Consider the following 14,567-nt stretch of genomic DNA (forward strand, 5'->3'; position numbering starts at 1 on the left):
CCATCGCACCTGGCCAGTTTTTGTATTTTAGTAGAGATGGGGTTTTACCATGTTGCCTAGGCAGGTCTTGAACTCCTGACCTCAGGTGATCCATCTGCCTCGGCATCCCAAAGTGCTGGTATTACCGGTGCTGGGATGAGCCACCACGCCTGGCCCAGCTAATATTTAAAAATGTTCTGCAGAGATGGGGTCTCACTTTGTTGCCTAGGTTGGTCTCAAACTTCTGACCTCAAGCAATCCTCCCACCTTACCCTCCCTAAGTGCTGGCATCACAGATGTGAGTCACCACATCTGGCCTTAAAAATATTTTTAAAAAAACTCATAGAAGAAAGAAAGAATTATAATGGAAATTAATAAATAGCTGAAAGTGAATGATCACCAAATAATACAAATAAAAACATATAATACAGCTAAGTAATACTTAGAGGAAAACCTATAGTTTTAAATATTTATAATAGAAAATAAGAAAGAATAGAAATTAATAAGCTAAGCAATAAATGATAAGAAGCCAGAGGAAACATGTCACAAAAACATATCCATGAACAGATCAAAACTGGAACCCTCATACTTCAAAATGGGCTAAAAGACAGTAAAAAGTGATACAGGACATGAAAGAACAACGTAAAACCTAATTAGCAAAACTCAGACACAGAAAAGAATTATATATGTTTCACAAAAGCAACACTCATTTCAGAAGTGAAGAATAAATCAGAAAGAATACAAGAACAAAGTAACACAATAGATGATGCCTTAAAAGAAACAGAAGGCAAGAAGAAGGAAAGTTAAAAACATATATAAAAGCTAAAATTATAAAACTTCCAGAAGAAAGCATAGAAGAAAAATCTTCTTTACCCTGGGTCAGGTGAATATTCCTTAGGCCACCAAAAGCGTTAACTGTTGAAGGAAAAAAATCTAATATATTAGCCTGCGAGGGCTGCCATGGTAAAACACCAGAGGCAGGGTGCCTTCAGCAACAGAAATTTGGAGGCTAGAAGTCCAAGATCAAGGCATCAGCAGGTATGGTTTCTACTGAGACCCCTCTCCTTGGCTTGCAGATAGCTGTCTTCTGGCTCTGTCCTCACATAGCCATCTCCTTGCTCTGTTCTCACATGGCCGTTCTTCTGTGTGTGCATTCCTGGTGTCTTCCTCTTCTTATAAAGACACCAGTCCTATTAGATTAGGGCCAACCCTTATGATCTCATTTTACTTTAATTACCTCCTTAAAGACTCATCTCCAAATAGTCACTTAGAGGTTAGGGCTTCAACATATGAATTTGTGGGGTAGGGTATAATTCTGTCTATATCACCTGATAAACTGGATTTTATCAAATTAAAATATTTTTCTCTTCCAAAAAGAAAAAAAAAAACCACCAAAAAAGCCTAAAGAAAATGAAAAGGCCAGTCACTGGGGAAAAAAAATCACAATACATACACCAATAAAGGATTTATATTAATAGATAACTCAATAATAATAAAACAAGTGATCTAATAAAAAGTGAACAAAATATTTGAATAGTAACTTCACAAAACATATATAAATGGCCAATAAGCACATGAAAAGATGTTCAACATCATTCATCATTAGGGAGTTATAAATTAAAGCCATAATAAAATACTACTACATACTCACTAGAATGGTTAAAATGAAAAAGACTGATAATACTAAGTGTTAACAAGCACATGGAGTAACTAGAACTCTCATGTATTGTTGGTGGCAATGAACGATGGTACAGTCACTTTGGAAACAGCTCGACAGGTCCCTGTAATAGTACACATTCATTACCTCATCTCTTAAATCCTACTCCTAGATCCATTTTCCTTCTCCCTCCCTCCCTCCCTCCCTCTTTCTTCTTTCCTCCTCTCTCTCTCTTTCTTTAGAGACAGAGTCTCACTCTGTCACCCAGGCTGGGGTGCAGTGGCACAGTCATAGCTCACTGCAGCCTAAAACTCCTGGGCTCAAAGGATCCACCCACCTCAGCCTCCTGAGATGCCAGGGCTACACGTGTACACCACCATGCCTGGCTAATTTTGAAATTTTTTTGTAAAGATGAGGTCTCACTTTGCTGCCCAGGTTGATACTCCTAGATCTTTATCTAAGAGAAATGAAAACATATCCACACAAAGACTTGTACATGAATATTCACAGCAGCTTAATTCATGATAGCCCTATTATGGACGAATTGAGTTCCCCCAAAATTCATATGTTGAAGCCCTCATCTCCAATGGTACTGTATTTTGAGATAAGATCTTTAAAGAGGTAATTATGGTTAAATGAAGTAGTAAGGCTGGGTCCCTAATCCAGTAGGACTGGTGTCCTTATAGGAAGAGGAAGAGACACCAGAGTGAACACACACAGAGAAAAAGCCACGTGAGGACACAGCAAGAAGGCGGCCATCTGCTAGCCAAGGAGAGAGGCTTCAGGAGAAACTAAACCGAGCAACGCCTTGACCTTGGACTTCCAAACTCCAGAATTTTGAGAATATAAAAATCTGTTGTTTACCCAGACTGCAGTACTTTGTTATGGCAACCCTAGCAAACCAATGCAGATTTGGGCACCAGAAATGAGGTGTTGATGTAACAAATACCTAAAAATGTGGAAGTGGCTTTGGAATTGCATAATGGGTAGAATCTAGAAGAAGTTTGAAGTGCATGTTAGAGAAAGCCTATATTGCCTTAAAAAGACTATCGGTAGGAATATGGACATTAAAAGTGATTCTGGTGAGGTCTCAGGTGGAAAAGAGGAATGTGTTATTGGAAACTGGAGGAAAGGTGATCCTTGTTATAAAGTGGAAAAGAACTGCTTGAATTACCTTCTAGTGTTTTGCAGAAATTAGAAGTTAAAAGATCATTGGCTAGCCATCTCAAAAATTAGAATATAAAATAAACAGCAAAAAGAGAATTTAAAAGACATAAACTTGGATGCTTAGCTGAAGAGATTTCTAAACAAAATGCTGATGGTACAACCTAGTTTATTCTTACCGCTTATAGTAAAATGTGAGAGAAGAGATATATGAAAGGAATTGGTAAGCAAAAAGGAACTAGAACTTGAAGCTTTGGAAAATTTTCAGCCTATCCACATTGAAAAAAAAAAAATGAGAAAGTATGTTCTGGGGAGGATACTAAGGTTGTGGCTAGAACAACCTTTTGACAGAGATCAGAGGTGCAACTCATAGACTTAATCAGCCATTTAAGCAGAAATTAGAAATCCTGATGGGATTATACCAGCAGAGGCACTGCCAGCTTTGACTAAAGGGGACGGAGATGGGACAGAATGAAGGAAGGCTGTCGGACTTCTGGGATTCTACAGGAAGGGACAAGAACTGGAGCTATTTGGCTGTGAACACACAATATCCTTCAAGAATAGGGAAAAATTACCTGGAAGATGATTCAGAGATCAGCAGGGTTGTCACTACCACCAAAGACCTGGAGGCAACACTGTCCCCTCCGCAGTTTCAGCAGGTAGGGTTACCACCCAGGGCAAAGGGGATGGGGCTGCCACCCAGTGGGCTCAGAGGGCAGAGCACTGAGCCAAAGAGGGCTGTTCTTGAAACTTAAAATCTAATGGAATTTGCCCTGCGAGGTTTTAGACTTGCTTGGGACCTGTCACTCTTTCCTTCTTTCCTATTTTTCTCTTTTGGAATGGGGAAGTCTACCCCATGCCTGTCCCATCACTTTACTTTCAAAGCGCATAACTTGTCTGGTTTCACAGGTCCATAGGTGGAGAGGAATTTGGCCTCAGGATGAGTAACACCTCCAGTCACACCCATATCTGATTTAGATGAGACTTTGGACTTAGAGTAGATGCTGAAATAGGTCAAGAGTCTTGGGGCTAGCCAGGTGCGGTGGCTCACGCCTGTAATACCAGCACTTTGGGAGGCCAAGGCGGGTGGATCACCTGAGGTCAGGAGTTCGAGATCAGCCTGGCTAACATGGTGAAACCCAATTTCTACTAAAAATATAAAAAATTAGCCAGGTGTGGTGGTGCACGCCTGTAATCCCAGCTACTCAGGAAGCTGAGGCAGGAGAATCTCTTGAACCAGGGAGGTGGAGGTTGCAGTGAGCCAAGATCACGCCATTGCACTCCAGCTTGGGCAACAAGAGCAAAACTCTGTCTCAAAAAAATAAATAAATAAAATAAAAAACAGTTTTGGGGTTGTTGGAATGGGGTGAATGTATTTTGCATATGAGAAGGACACACATTTTGGGATTCTAGAGGGCAAGCATATAGCAGCCCTAGCAAATGAATACCTGCCCAGAACTGGAAGCAATCCAAATATCCACTGATGGGAAAATGGATTAACAAACGTCATACGTAGTCATACAGTGGCATTACTACTCAGCAATAAAAAGGAATTAACTACGAATACATGTAGCAATATGGGTGAATTTCAGAAACATTATGCTGAGGGAAAGGAGCCAGACACAAAAGGGAACATACTATACGCATCCCTATATATGAAATTCTGGAACATGCAAAGTTCAATCCACAGTGGCAGAAAGCAGAAAGCAGGTTGCCTAGATCTAGAGGAGGCCTGAATGCAAAGTGGATGAGGGAACTTTCTGGGGTGATAGAGATGTCTTACATCTTGATTGTGGTGGTTGGGTATGTGGGTGCATACTTTTGTCAAAACTCAACAAATTGTATACTTTAAAATGGGAACATTTTATTCTATATACATTTTAACTCAATAATGTTGGTTTTAAAAGAAAATTGGAATTAATTCAGCAAGGCAGGCTATAATAAGAAATGTGTATTCTTAGTTACAAACATGTCAGCTAAAGGCAGACTAGAGTTTCAGGAAAAAATAAACGTAACCAAGAGGAAGGTTACAAATGAGATGTTGAATAATCTCACACATGAAAGCACACACTTTTTTAAAAAATCAAGAGTGAAACCTATTTCATTTAGAAAGCAGAATAGTAGATAGATAGACAGATAAAAGGCATTTGAAAGAAAAAGACAAATATTCTCTCCTTTTTCTTTGATTTGAGATGAGGTCTCACCATGTTGCCCAGGCTGGTCTCCAACTCCTGGCTCAAGTGATCCTCCTACCTATGCCTCACGAAGTCTTGGAGGTGTGAGTCACTGTGCCCAAAAGACAAATACCGAACACAGAAAAACGAGATTTAACATACAAATGATATGAGTCCCTAAAGAAGAAAATAAGAGAATAGAACAAATACTAAAACTGTAATTTAAGAAAACTTTCCTAAAATAAAAATGACTTGGAACTATGTATTAAGTGAGAATATTGAGTACCTAAAAATATCAACTCGGAATGAATGAGCAATACCAACACACAGTCAAATAAAATTACTAGATTTTAAAGAAGAAGCAACAACCCTTTATTAGTCAGGGTTCTCCAGAAGAACAGAACTAATAGGTTATATGTATATACGAAAGGGAGTTTATTAAGGAGAACTGGCTCACCTGATCACAAGGCGAAGTCCCACGATAGGCCATCAGCAAGGTGGGAAAGAAAGAAGTCATAGTGACTCAGTCCGAATCTGAAACCCTCAAAACCAGGAAAGTTGACAGCGCAGCCTTCAGTCTGTGACCAAAAGCCCGAGAACCCCCAGCCAACCACTAACTTAAGTCCAAGAGTCTAAAGGCCAAAAGAACCCCGAGTGTGATGGTCAAGGGCAGGAGGAGCAGAAGGAAGCATCCCGCATGGGAGAAGGAAGGAAACTGGAAGACCCAGCAAGCGAAGCTATCCCACCACCTTCCACCTGCTTTCCAGCCCGCCTGGCAGCCAGTTGGGTTGTGCCCACACTGAGCGAGGGTGGGTCTTCCATTCCCAGTCCACTGACTCAAATGTCAGTCTCCTCTGGCAACACCCTCACAGACACACCCAGAAACAAAACTTTAACAGCCATCTAGGCACCCTTCAATCCAATTGAGTTGACACCTGATATTAACCCTCACAAACCCTTTGGACAAAAAAAGCAAGAAACTATTAAGAGGCAAGTATATATGTTTTGGGACAAAGGAAATGAGTAATTATGGGTCATTCTAGTTCTATCATCTCGCCTGTCCTTGAGAAACAGAATTCTCAATGTGAAAGAAAGAAAATACAGAAGTAACATAAAAGTCAGGTAAAAATCCTAGGAACTAAATTTAGATGGGAAGCACCAGTATAAACTCACTAGGCATTTTATCTTAAAAAATATGTACATGTGTGCCGGGTGCAATGGCTCATGCCTGTAATCCCAGCATTTTGGGAGGCCGAGGAGGGCAGATCACTTGAGGTCAGGTGTTCGAGACCAGCCTGGCCAACATGGTTAAACCCCGTCTCTACTAAAAATATAAAGATTAGCCGGGCGTGGTGCTGGGCACCTGTAATCCCAACTACTTAGTAGGCTGAGGCAGGATAATCTCTTGAACCCAGGAGGCAGAGGTTGCGGTGAGCCGAGATCATGCCACTGCACTCCAGCCTGGGCGACAGAGTAAAGCTCTGTCTCAAAAAAAAAAAAAAGTATGCATATGTGTATGTCTATGTGGTATGCACACATCACTCTGTTAACTGAAAAGACCAACAGCAATAGCTAAGCGGTGATCAGCATAGCTAGCATGCAGTCTATATAACCATTATAAATAGTTATATATATATAGTTATATATATAAAATTATATATAAAATAATATATATATAATAATATATATATAAAAATATATATACCAGAGAGACCTGAAACATCTTGTCATAACAGACACCTGGGAAGATATTTGTTAAATCTGGAAAGATTTAACTTGACCGCTAGGGTCAAGTTAAAAGGACTCAGGAGCAAGCTTGATGAGACTCCCACTGCGCAAAGATGGGGCACTTCAAGCTTCAATGACCACAGTACGTTGCAATAGACTGAAACCACCAAATATATTTAAATGCTTGAGTTCATAACGATAATAATAAACTAGCAATCACCTTTGGGAGATGATAAGGAACCAATTCATTATCTTGAAAATTGATAAAGGAAAAAAATCAAGCATTTATCTTCTCTTGCCTATTTGAATAGTAGGACTGGATATCAAATACCAGATGAGAGGATACATCTCTTTATAAAATAATTCCAACTAACAAATGAAAAAATTATAGAATTAGAATATCACTATTTTACAACCCTCACAGTTGTTTAAAAAGTATGAAAGAGGTGAAAAATATCATAGAAGTCCAGAGGATAGATTTTCTTTCTTTTTAGGATCGTGCTCTGTTGCCCAGGTTGGAGTGCAGTGGTGTGATCTCAGCTCACTGCAACCTCCATCTCCTGGGCTCAAGTGATCCTCCCCACCTTGGCCTCCCAAGTAGCTGGGAACACAGGCACACACCACTACACCTCACTAATTTTTTATATTTTTTCTGTAGAGACAGGGTTTCACCACGTTACCCAGGCTGGTCTCGAACTCCTGGACTCAAGCAATCTGCCCACCTACCTTGTCCTCCCAAAGTGCTGGGATTACAGGTGTAAGCCACCATGCTTGGTCCTAGAGGATAGACTTTCAACTCCTTAATAAATTTATTCCAGCCATACTACACCCAGCTGTGTGACCTTGAGCAAAATACACCCTTGGCGCTTCAGTCTCCTTCTCTGTAAAGCGACATACTGAACTTGTCCTCACAGAGCTGTTGTGAGATTAAATTCACTACGTGTGTGACACAGTGCCAGCCACACAGTAAATATTAGCTGTTTTCTGCCACCTGATAGTGCTCTAGCTTTTGAAAGCTCTCTTGCAGTCTGTCCCCGCCCAAGCCAGGCCCGCATCACTTACATGTGGATTCCACACACGGAGGGACAATGTGATAGGAGAGGAAGGGCACAAGTGTTGGAGTCAGACCTGAGTTCCCCTTCTGGCTCCATGACGTCCTTCCTCAGACAAGACACAGCACCCTCTGAGCTCAATCCCCTCACCTCTAGAAAGAGGAAAACACAGAGCCTGCCTGGTCACATTGGGAGAAGGAAGTGAAATATTCACATAAGGCCCTTAGCCTTTGGCCTGGCACAGGATGGGTCCTGAAGACACAGTGGTCTCCTCCCCTCCCTGCTTTTTCCCCTCCTCACCAACTCCAGGAGAGTCCTCTCTAGCTTCTGCTTCTATCATCTCACTGTCCTGCTAAAGAACTTCGAACAATTCCCATCTATGTTCGAAGATGGTGGATCTGCTTCCATTGTCAGGTTTCTCTGGATTCGCTGTGCTTGCCTGGGCTTCCAAATTGAGAATGATCCCATCGGGAAAAGTGTGACCATTCGGCCAGGCGTGGTGGCTTATGCCTGTAATCTCAGCACTGCGGGAGGCTGAGGCGGGTGGACCACCTGAGTTCAGGAGTTCGAGATGAGCCTGGCCAACATGGTGAAACCCCGTCTCTACTAAAATTACAAAAATTAGCCAGGTGTGGTGTCGCATGTCTGTAATCCCAGCTACTCTGGAGGCTGAGGCAGGAGAATCACTTGAACCTAGCAGGCGGAGGTTGCAGTGAGCCGAGATCAAGCCACTGCACTCCAGCCTGGGTGACAAAGCAAGACTCTGGCTAAAAAAAAAAAAAAAAAAAAAAAAGAGAGAGAGAAAGTGTGATCATTCAGGGATGCCTCATTGCCCAGGTAACAGCTCCTCTGCCGTGTATCTCGTTGCCTCACTGATCAGCTGGGACAGCTCCAAGCACCTCATCCAGCCACTTGAGAATTTCATCCTCTGGCCCCCACAGCTCCATCCACGCCCTACACCAACTTTCCTCCAAGACTTACTCCCGCCCCGGCAGACTGGTCACCTGTATGCTGCTCTTCATTCAACATCTTCCCCACTTCCAGACCTTTATCAAAAGCCCCTCTCCAAATGCCAACCACATGCCATCTCACGTGGGGCCCAGAGAGCTAGCCAATGCTGCCTACACTGGGTGCAGCTGTCCCAGGGAAGCCCCTCCAGCCCCCACCCGCCCCCTCAGTCTTCCCATCCACCAGCCGAGAGAGTCCCCTCTACCTCTGATAGGCCACAGAATAGGTCACATCCTGGGGGTTGCCAAGGCCTGGGAGCCACATCAGGTACACACTGAAGTTCTGGGAGAGCAGTGTCACATTCTGAGGAGGGGCCAGACGGGGCCTCCCTGGCGGAAAGAAAGGGGTCATGAAGCCTGTAGCTCCTGGCTGGTCTTGACGCAGGCCATCCCAAGCTGAGGGGCAGCACGAAGGGCAGGCAGATGCTCACTGAGTTTGAGGAACCAGGAGCCACCGACTGGCTGTACTGCAGCCCTTGGGCCATGAGAGAAGACCCTGCACCAGGAGGGGAGGCTCCTGTACACTCTGGGACCTGACGGTTCCAGCAGAATACCACGGAACAGGAACCTAATGGCCTCCAGGAGGGAGCAGCCTTGAGGCTATCAAGGACCAGGGGCTCTGTCCTGTTCTCAGCCACATCCCAGAGCCTGCCTGCCATGGCCCCAGCACATAGTAGGTACACAATAAACATCTGCTGAGTAAATAACATGGGTTGCACCAAAGGCTTCCTGACCGGTCTCCCTGCTTCCAACCTTGTGTAAGGCAGATGACACAGCAAAGGTTGCTGCCTAGGCATTAGAAGTAGATGCCACGCTCAGATGGCCCAAGCCAGTGGCCAGAGATAAGAACTTAGAGGCATCTCTCCCTCCTGGCAAACTGGGTTCCCCATTTCCCACCCATTCCTTTAAAGGGACCATTCAAATATTTGCCCTCAAACTTAACCTGACCCACACTCTAGTCCCTTATATAATATACTTCCCATTGCCACAAGCTCTCACTTTCTTTTTGCCTGACTCTTCATTCCTGCTTCATGTAGACCAGGATGGAGGATGACCCTCCCTACTCATTGCACCCTCCCTGCTCAGGATCTGTAAGTAATAAGCCTTTGAACTTGTTTCCCATTGAGGTGATGTACTGAATTTGCACCTTCCGTCTCAGGAACCCGGGCCCAGCCCAGGCCTGGTTTTCCCTGGGTTGCCGGGAACACAGGCTGGCTCCCAGTGCCAGAACAATGGTCAGACAGGCATAAACTTGGACATGGATCAGACAAGAGTCACAGGGACGTCTGCCAGTATAAACAAGTGTGAAGGACCCCCAGCCATGGGTTAGACAGCTAGGCCATTAGGCTGCCCGCCAGGTAAGAAGTATTTCATGGGCCTGGCGCAGTGGCTCACGCCTGTAATCCCAGCACTTTGGGAGGTCGAGGCAGGCAGAACACCTGAGGTCAGGAGTTCAAGACCAGTCTTGGCCAATGTGGTGAAACTTCATCTCTACTAAAAATACAAAAATTAGCAGAATGTGATGGCACAGGGCTGTAATCTCAGCTACTTGGAAGGCTGAGGCACGAGAATTGCTTGAACCCAGGAGGCCGAGGTTGCAGTTAGCTGAGATCATGCCACTGCACTCCAGCCTGGGCAACAGAGTGAGACTCCGTCTCAAAAAAAAAAAAAAGAAAGAAAAAAGAAAAAAGAAAGTATTCCATGAAGGGCACACTGTAAGTACCCACGCCCAGCTCGCCAGCATTGTTCATTAGGGCAGGCTTGCCAGCCATTCTGCTACTGGAACCCTAATTTAGCTGGAGGCTCTCAAAAGCCCTTGTCCCAGGGTAGAAGATCACTAAATCCACATTTGCAGGCATGTTACTATGGAAGTTTAGGTGACACCTATATTCATTATTTATTTCACAGTTTCATTTTTGTACTCACATTTCAGATTTGTGAATGCAGTTTTTTTTTCCTGAAAATTCATTTTAACTTAAAAGTATGTATTTAATTCCCCTGATGTAATTAATGGACTATGTGCATATTTATACCTAGATGTGCTTACATGTTAATAATGTATTTGCCTAGTTATAAGAATTTCACATTGGACTCCATAGTAGTAAAAATAAATAAATACAGGTCGGGTGTGGTGGCTCACGCCTGTAATCCCAGCACTTTGGGAGGCTGAGGTGGGCAGACCCCAAGGCCAGGAGTTCAAGACCAGCCTGACCAACATGGTGAAACCATGTCTTTACTAAAAATACAAAAATTAGCCAGGTGTGGTGGTGCATGCCTGTAATCCCAGCTACTCAGGAGGCTGAGGCAGGAGAATCGCTTGAACCTGGCAGGTAGAGGTTGCAGTGAGCAGGGATTGCACCACTGCACTCCAGCCTGATGACAGAGCGAGACTCTGTCTTAAATAAATAAATAAACACAACATCTGTCATATACATTTTTTTCTGGGGTTTAAGAAAATATCTGACAGCTTTACCTACTTCTGCAGGTTCATCCAAGCCCAGATATTACTGAAAGAATATATTGACGTAGGGTATGTGTTATTTTGTTTTCAGTTCTGCTCTAGGTCATAACTGTGTAAGAAACACTGTCATAATCAGTTATACTAAAATTCATGAGCCCAAATGTAAGATGAAAAGTCTGCACTGTAGTCTAAGATCACTGCCCTATCTATAATTACGTTCTCATTTTGATTTACAGAAGAGCTTTATGGTAGAAACACCAGAAAACATCTCATACTATTAAAAGGCTTTTTCCCCTTTTTAAAAAAACAAACAGGTCGGGCATGGTGGCTGATACCTGTAATCCCAGCACTTTGGGAGATAGAGGCAGGAGAACCATTTGAGACCAGGAATTTAAGACTTACCTGGGCAACATAGTGAGACCCCATCTCTACAAAAAAAATTTTTTTTAAAATTAGCAGGGTACAATGGTGAGAGTCAGGAGGCTGAGGTAGGAGTTTCGCCTGAGCCCAGGAGTTCAAGGCTGCCACGATTGCGCCACTGCACTTCAGTCTGGCCAACAGAGCAAAACTCTGCCTCTAAAAAACAGACAAATATATAAAACACCTTGCCTTCAGTCCATTCTCCACATAGCAGGAAGGATTAAAAATGAAAATCAGATCATGTTCCTCTTCTGCTTTAGCCCTCTAAAGGCTTCCATCTCACTCCAGGTAAACTACAAAGTCTTTATTATTTTTATTTTATTTCGAGACAGAGTCTCACTCTGCCACCCAGGCTGGAGTGCAATGGCACAATCTCAGCTCACTGCAACCTCCACCTCCTGGGTTCAAGTGATTCTCCTGCCTCAGCCTCCAGAGTAGCTGGGATTACAGACATGTGCCACCACACCTGGCTAATTTTTGTATTTTTAGTAGAGACTGGATTTCACCATGCTGGCCAGGCTGGTCTCGAACTCCTGACCTCAGGTGATCCACCCACCTTGGCCTCCCAAAGTGCTAGGATTACAGACCTGAGCCATTGCGCCTGGTCTAAACTCCAAAGTCTTTACAATCACCACCAAGGCCCTATCCAATCTGACCCACCACTCCTCCCTTGCTCCCGTATCTCCATCCACACAGGACTTTTTGCCCTTCCTGGAGCACCCCAGCCACACTCCCAACTCCAGGCCTTTGCACACGCTGTTCCCTCATGCTGTTCTCTCTGCCTTAACAGTTCTACCCCTGGATATCCACCTGGCTCACCCCTTTGCTGTTTTCACACTCCTTTGATGTCACTGTCTCGAAGACACTTTCCCTGACCACCTTTAACTGACTTCTATTCCCCTCCATGGCACATTCTTCTTCTCTGTTAATCCTCATCTTCTGAATATGCATCTGATTATACCACTCCCCAGTTTCATGCCCTTTCCTTGGCCTCAGAATAAAGTCCACACTCCTTATTGAGGTGTGTGAGGCCCTGCCTGACGTGGCCTAGCCTGGCCATGCCATCTTGCTGCTCTCTCCCCCAACAGTACCCTACAGGCTCACCAGGTAATCTTCCTTCTCTATGTTGCCAAACCACTGAATTCTTCTGGATGTTTTTAAACCCAGTTGTCTTTGCCTGGTATTCACCATCTAGTCTGAAATATTTGATTCAAATGTCCCTTCCTCCAGGGAATCTTCCTTGACATATCTACAAGGAGATGATGATGATGATGATGATGATGATGATAATGATGATGATAATAACAGCAGCTAAGGCTGGGCATGGTGACTCACGCCTGTAATCCCAGCACTTTGGGAGGCAGAAGTAGGCAGATCACCTGAGGTCAGGAGTTTGAGACCAGCCCGGCCAACATGGTGAAACCACGTCTCTTCTAAAAATACAAAAATTAGTTGAGCATGGTGGTGCATGCCTGTCATCTCAGCTACTTGGGAGGCTGAGACATGAGAACTTGAACCCGAGAGGTAGAGGTTGCAGGGAGCCGAGATTGCGCCACTGCACTCCAGCCTGGGTGACAAAGTGAGACTCTATCTCAAAATAAATAAATAAAAGAATAATAATAATAATAATAGCAGCTAATGTGTACTGTGTTCTATGAGCCAGGTTCTGTGCTAAACAGTTTACCTGCACTTTCTCGTTTAATCCTCACCACATCCCCAGGAGGCAGCTATTCATTATAATAATTATAATCGTTACAGATGGGAAAACCAAGGCCCTCTCAGCTATTAAGTTGTAGAATCAGATTCAGGCCTAGTCAACTCCAAAGTCCGAGCTCTTGACCGTACTTTGTCCTCCAGGTTCTCATGGGGTCTATTCAGCTTTATAATTCCAAGTCTTCCATCTGTTGACCACTAGTCAGACAAGATCTGTTGACCACGGTATGCCAGGGATTTCAAAGAACACAGCTTCATTCCTGCCCTATAGGAGCTCATGGTCCCATGGAGAATTCAGGGCTCTGAAATGTCCCATGGGCCATGATGGAAATCCATACAGGTTGTAGAATGGCATCAGGGAGGGAGGACCCAGTTCTACGGATGGCTCTCCCCAGCCTGGGCTGCCTACCCATGACCTTTTAGACCCAAAAGTGGGTGCCTGCTTCTACCTTATCCTGTGTCCTCTAGCTGGGACTGTATCACTACGAGGCTAGTGCTATTACTACTCCCAGCTTCTGGACTTCCTAACAGGTGACCAGCAGGAGACCAGGCTGTTTGCAAGGTATCCTATCAGCAGGACAGTCCGCAAATTCAAGCTAGGTCACAGGAGAAAAACAGCAGCTAGAGCAACTTTCCTCTATGAAGCCTTCAAAGGATGCCAGGCACTAGTTTGGGTCTTTACATGCAAAACCTCAATGATCCTTGGGACAGACCACCCTATGGGGTGGTGTCATTCATTCTGCTTCCATGGAAAGGGCACTAGACTTAGAGACAGATGCTAACTAACTTGCCTGAGGCTACACAGGAGCCAGTATTTGAAAGTCGATCTGGCTGTACTTACTCCTGAATCATCGCACCACAGTCAGTGTTGTGTATATTAAATATTTATCAGATGAAAGTACAAGAAGGTCTGGGCTTGACAGTGAAAGGGGAACAGAAGACCCCACCCTCCCTCCACACACAGGTACACTGTTCCTCATCAGTCACAGAGAATGCTGCTGTGGGCACTGTGGGCTGGGGCATCCCTGGCTGGCCTGGTGACCAAGTGGATGGACAGCCTATCCCAGGTGCCTACCCCAGAGGCCAAGCCTAGCCAGGCTTGCTTCAGCCCGTCTTCTCTCTTCTGTGTGCCTCACCTCTGCCGTCCTTCTTAAGCAATTCCCTGAATTGCTCAGAGCCTCAGTTTCCCCATCGGAAAAGTGATAATAATAT

General features: G+C 44.2%; 1 protein-coding gene across 1 annotated transcript in view; it reads right to left on the minus strand.

The window, feature by feature from the left end:
• The window catches only part of IFNLR1 (interferon, lambda receptor 1), a 24,145-nt gene extending 15,032 nt beyond the window's left edge, over nt 1-9,113 (minus strand). Inside the window, exon 1 of the mRNA XM_011945612.1 lies at nt 8,968-9,113. Coding sequence (XP_011801002.1) covers nt 8,968-9,113 — 146 coding nt within the window. The remainder of the gene's footprint in view (nt 1-8,967) is intronic.
• Between the last annotated feature and the right edge of the window lie 5,454 nt (nt 9,114-14,567).

Source organism: Colobus angolensis, unplaced genomic scaffold (assembly GCF_000951035.1).
Source record: "Colobus angolensis palliatus isolate OR3802 unplaced genomic scaffold, Cang.pa_1.0 Scaffold240, whole genome shotgun sequence".
Lineage (NCBI taxonomy): Eukaryota > Metazoa > Chordata > Mammalia > Primates > Cercopithecidae > Colobus > Colobus angolensis.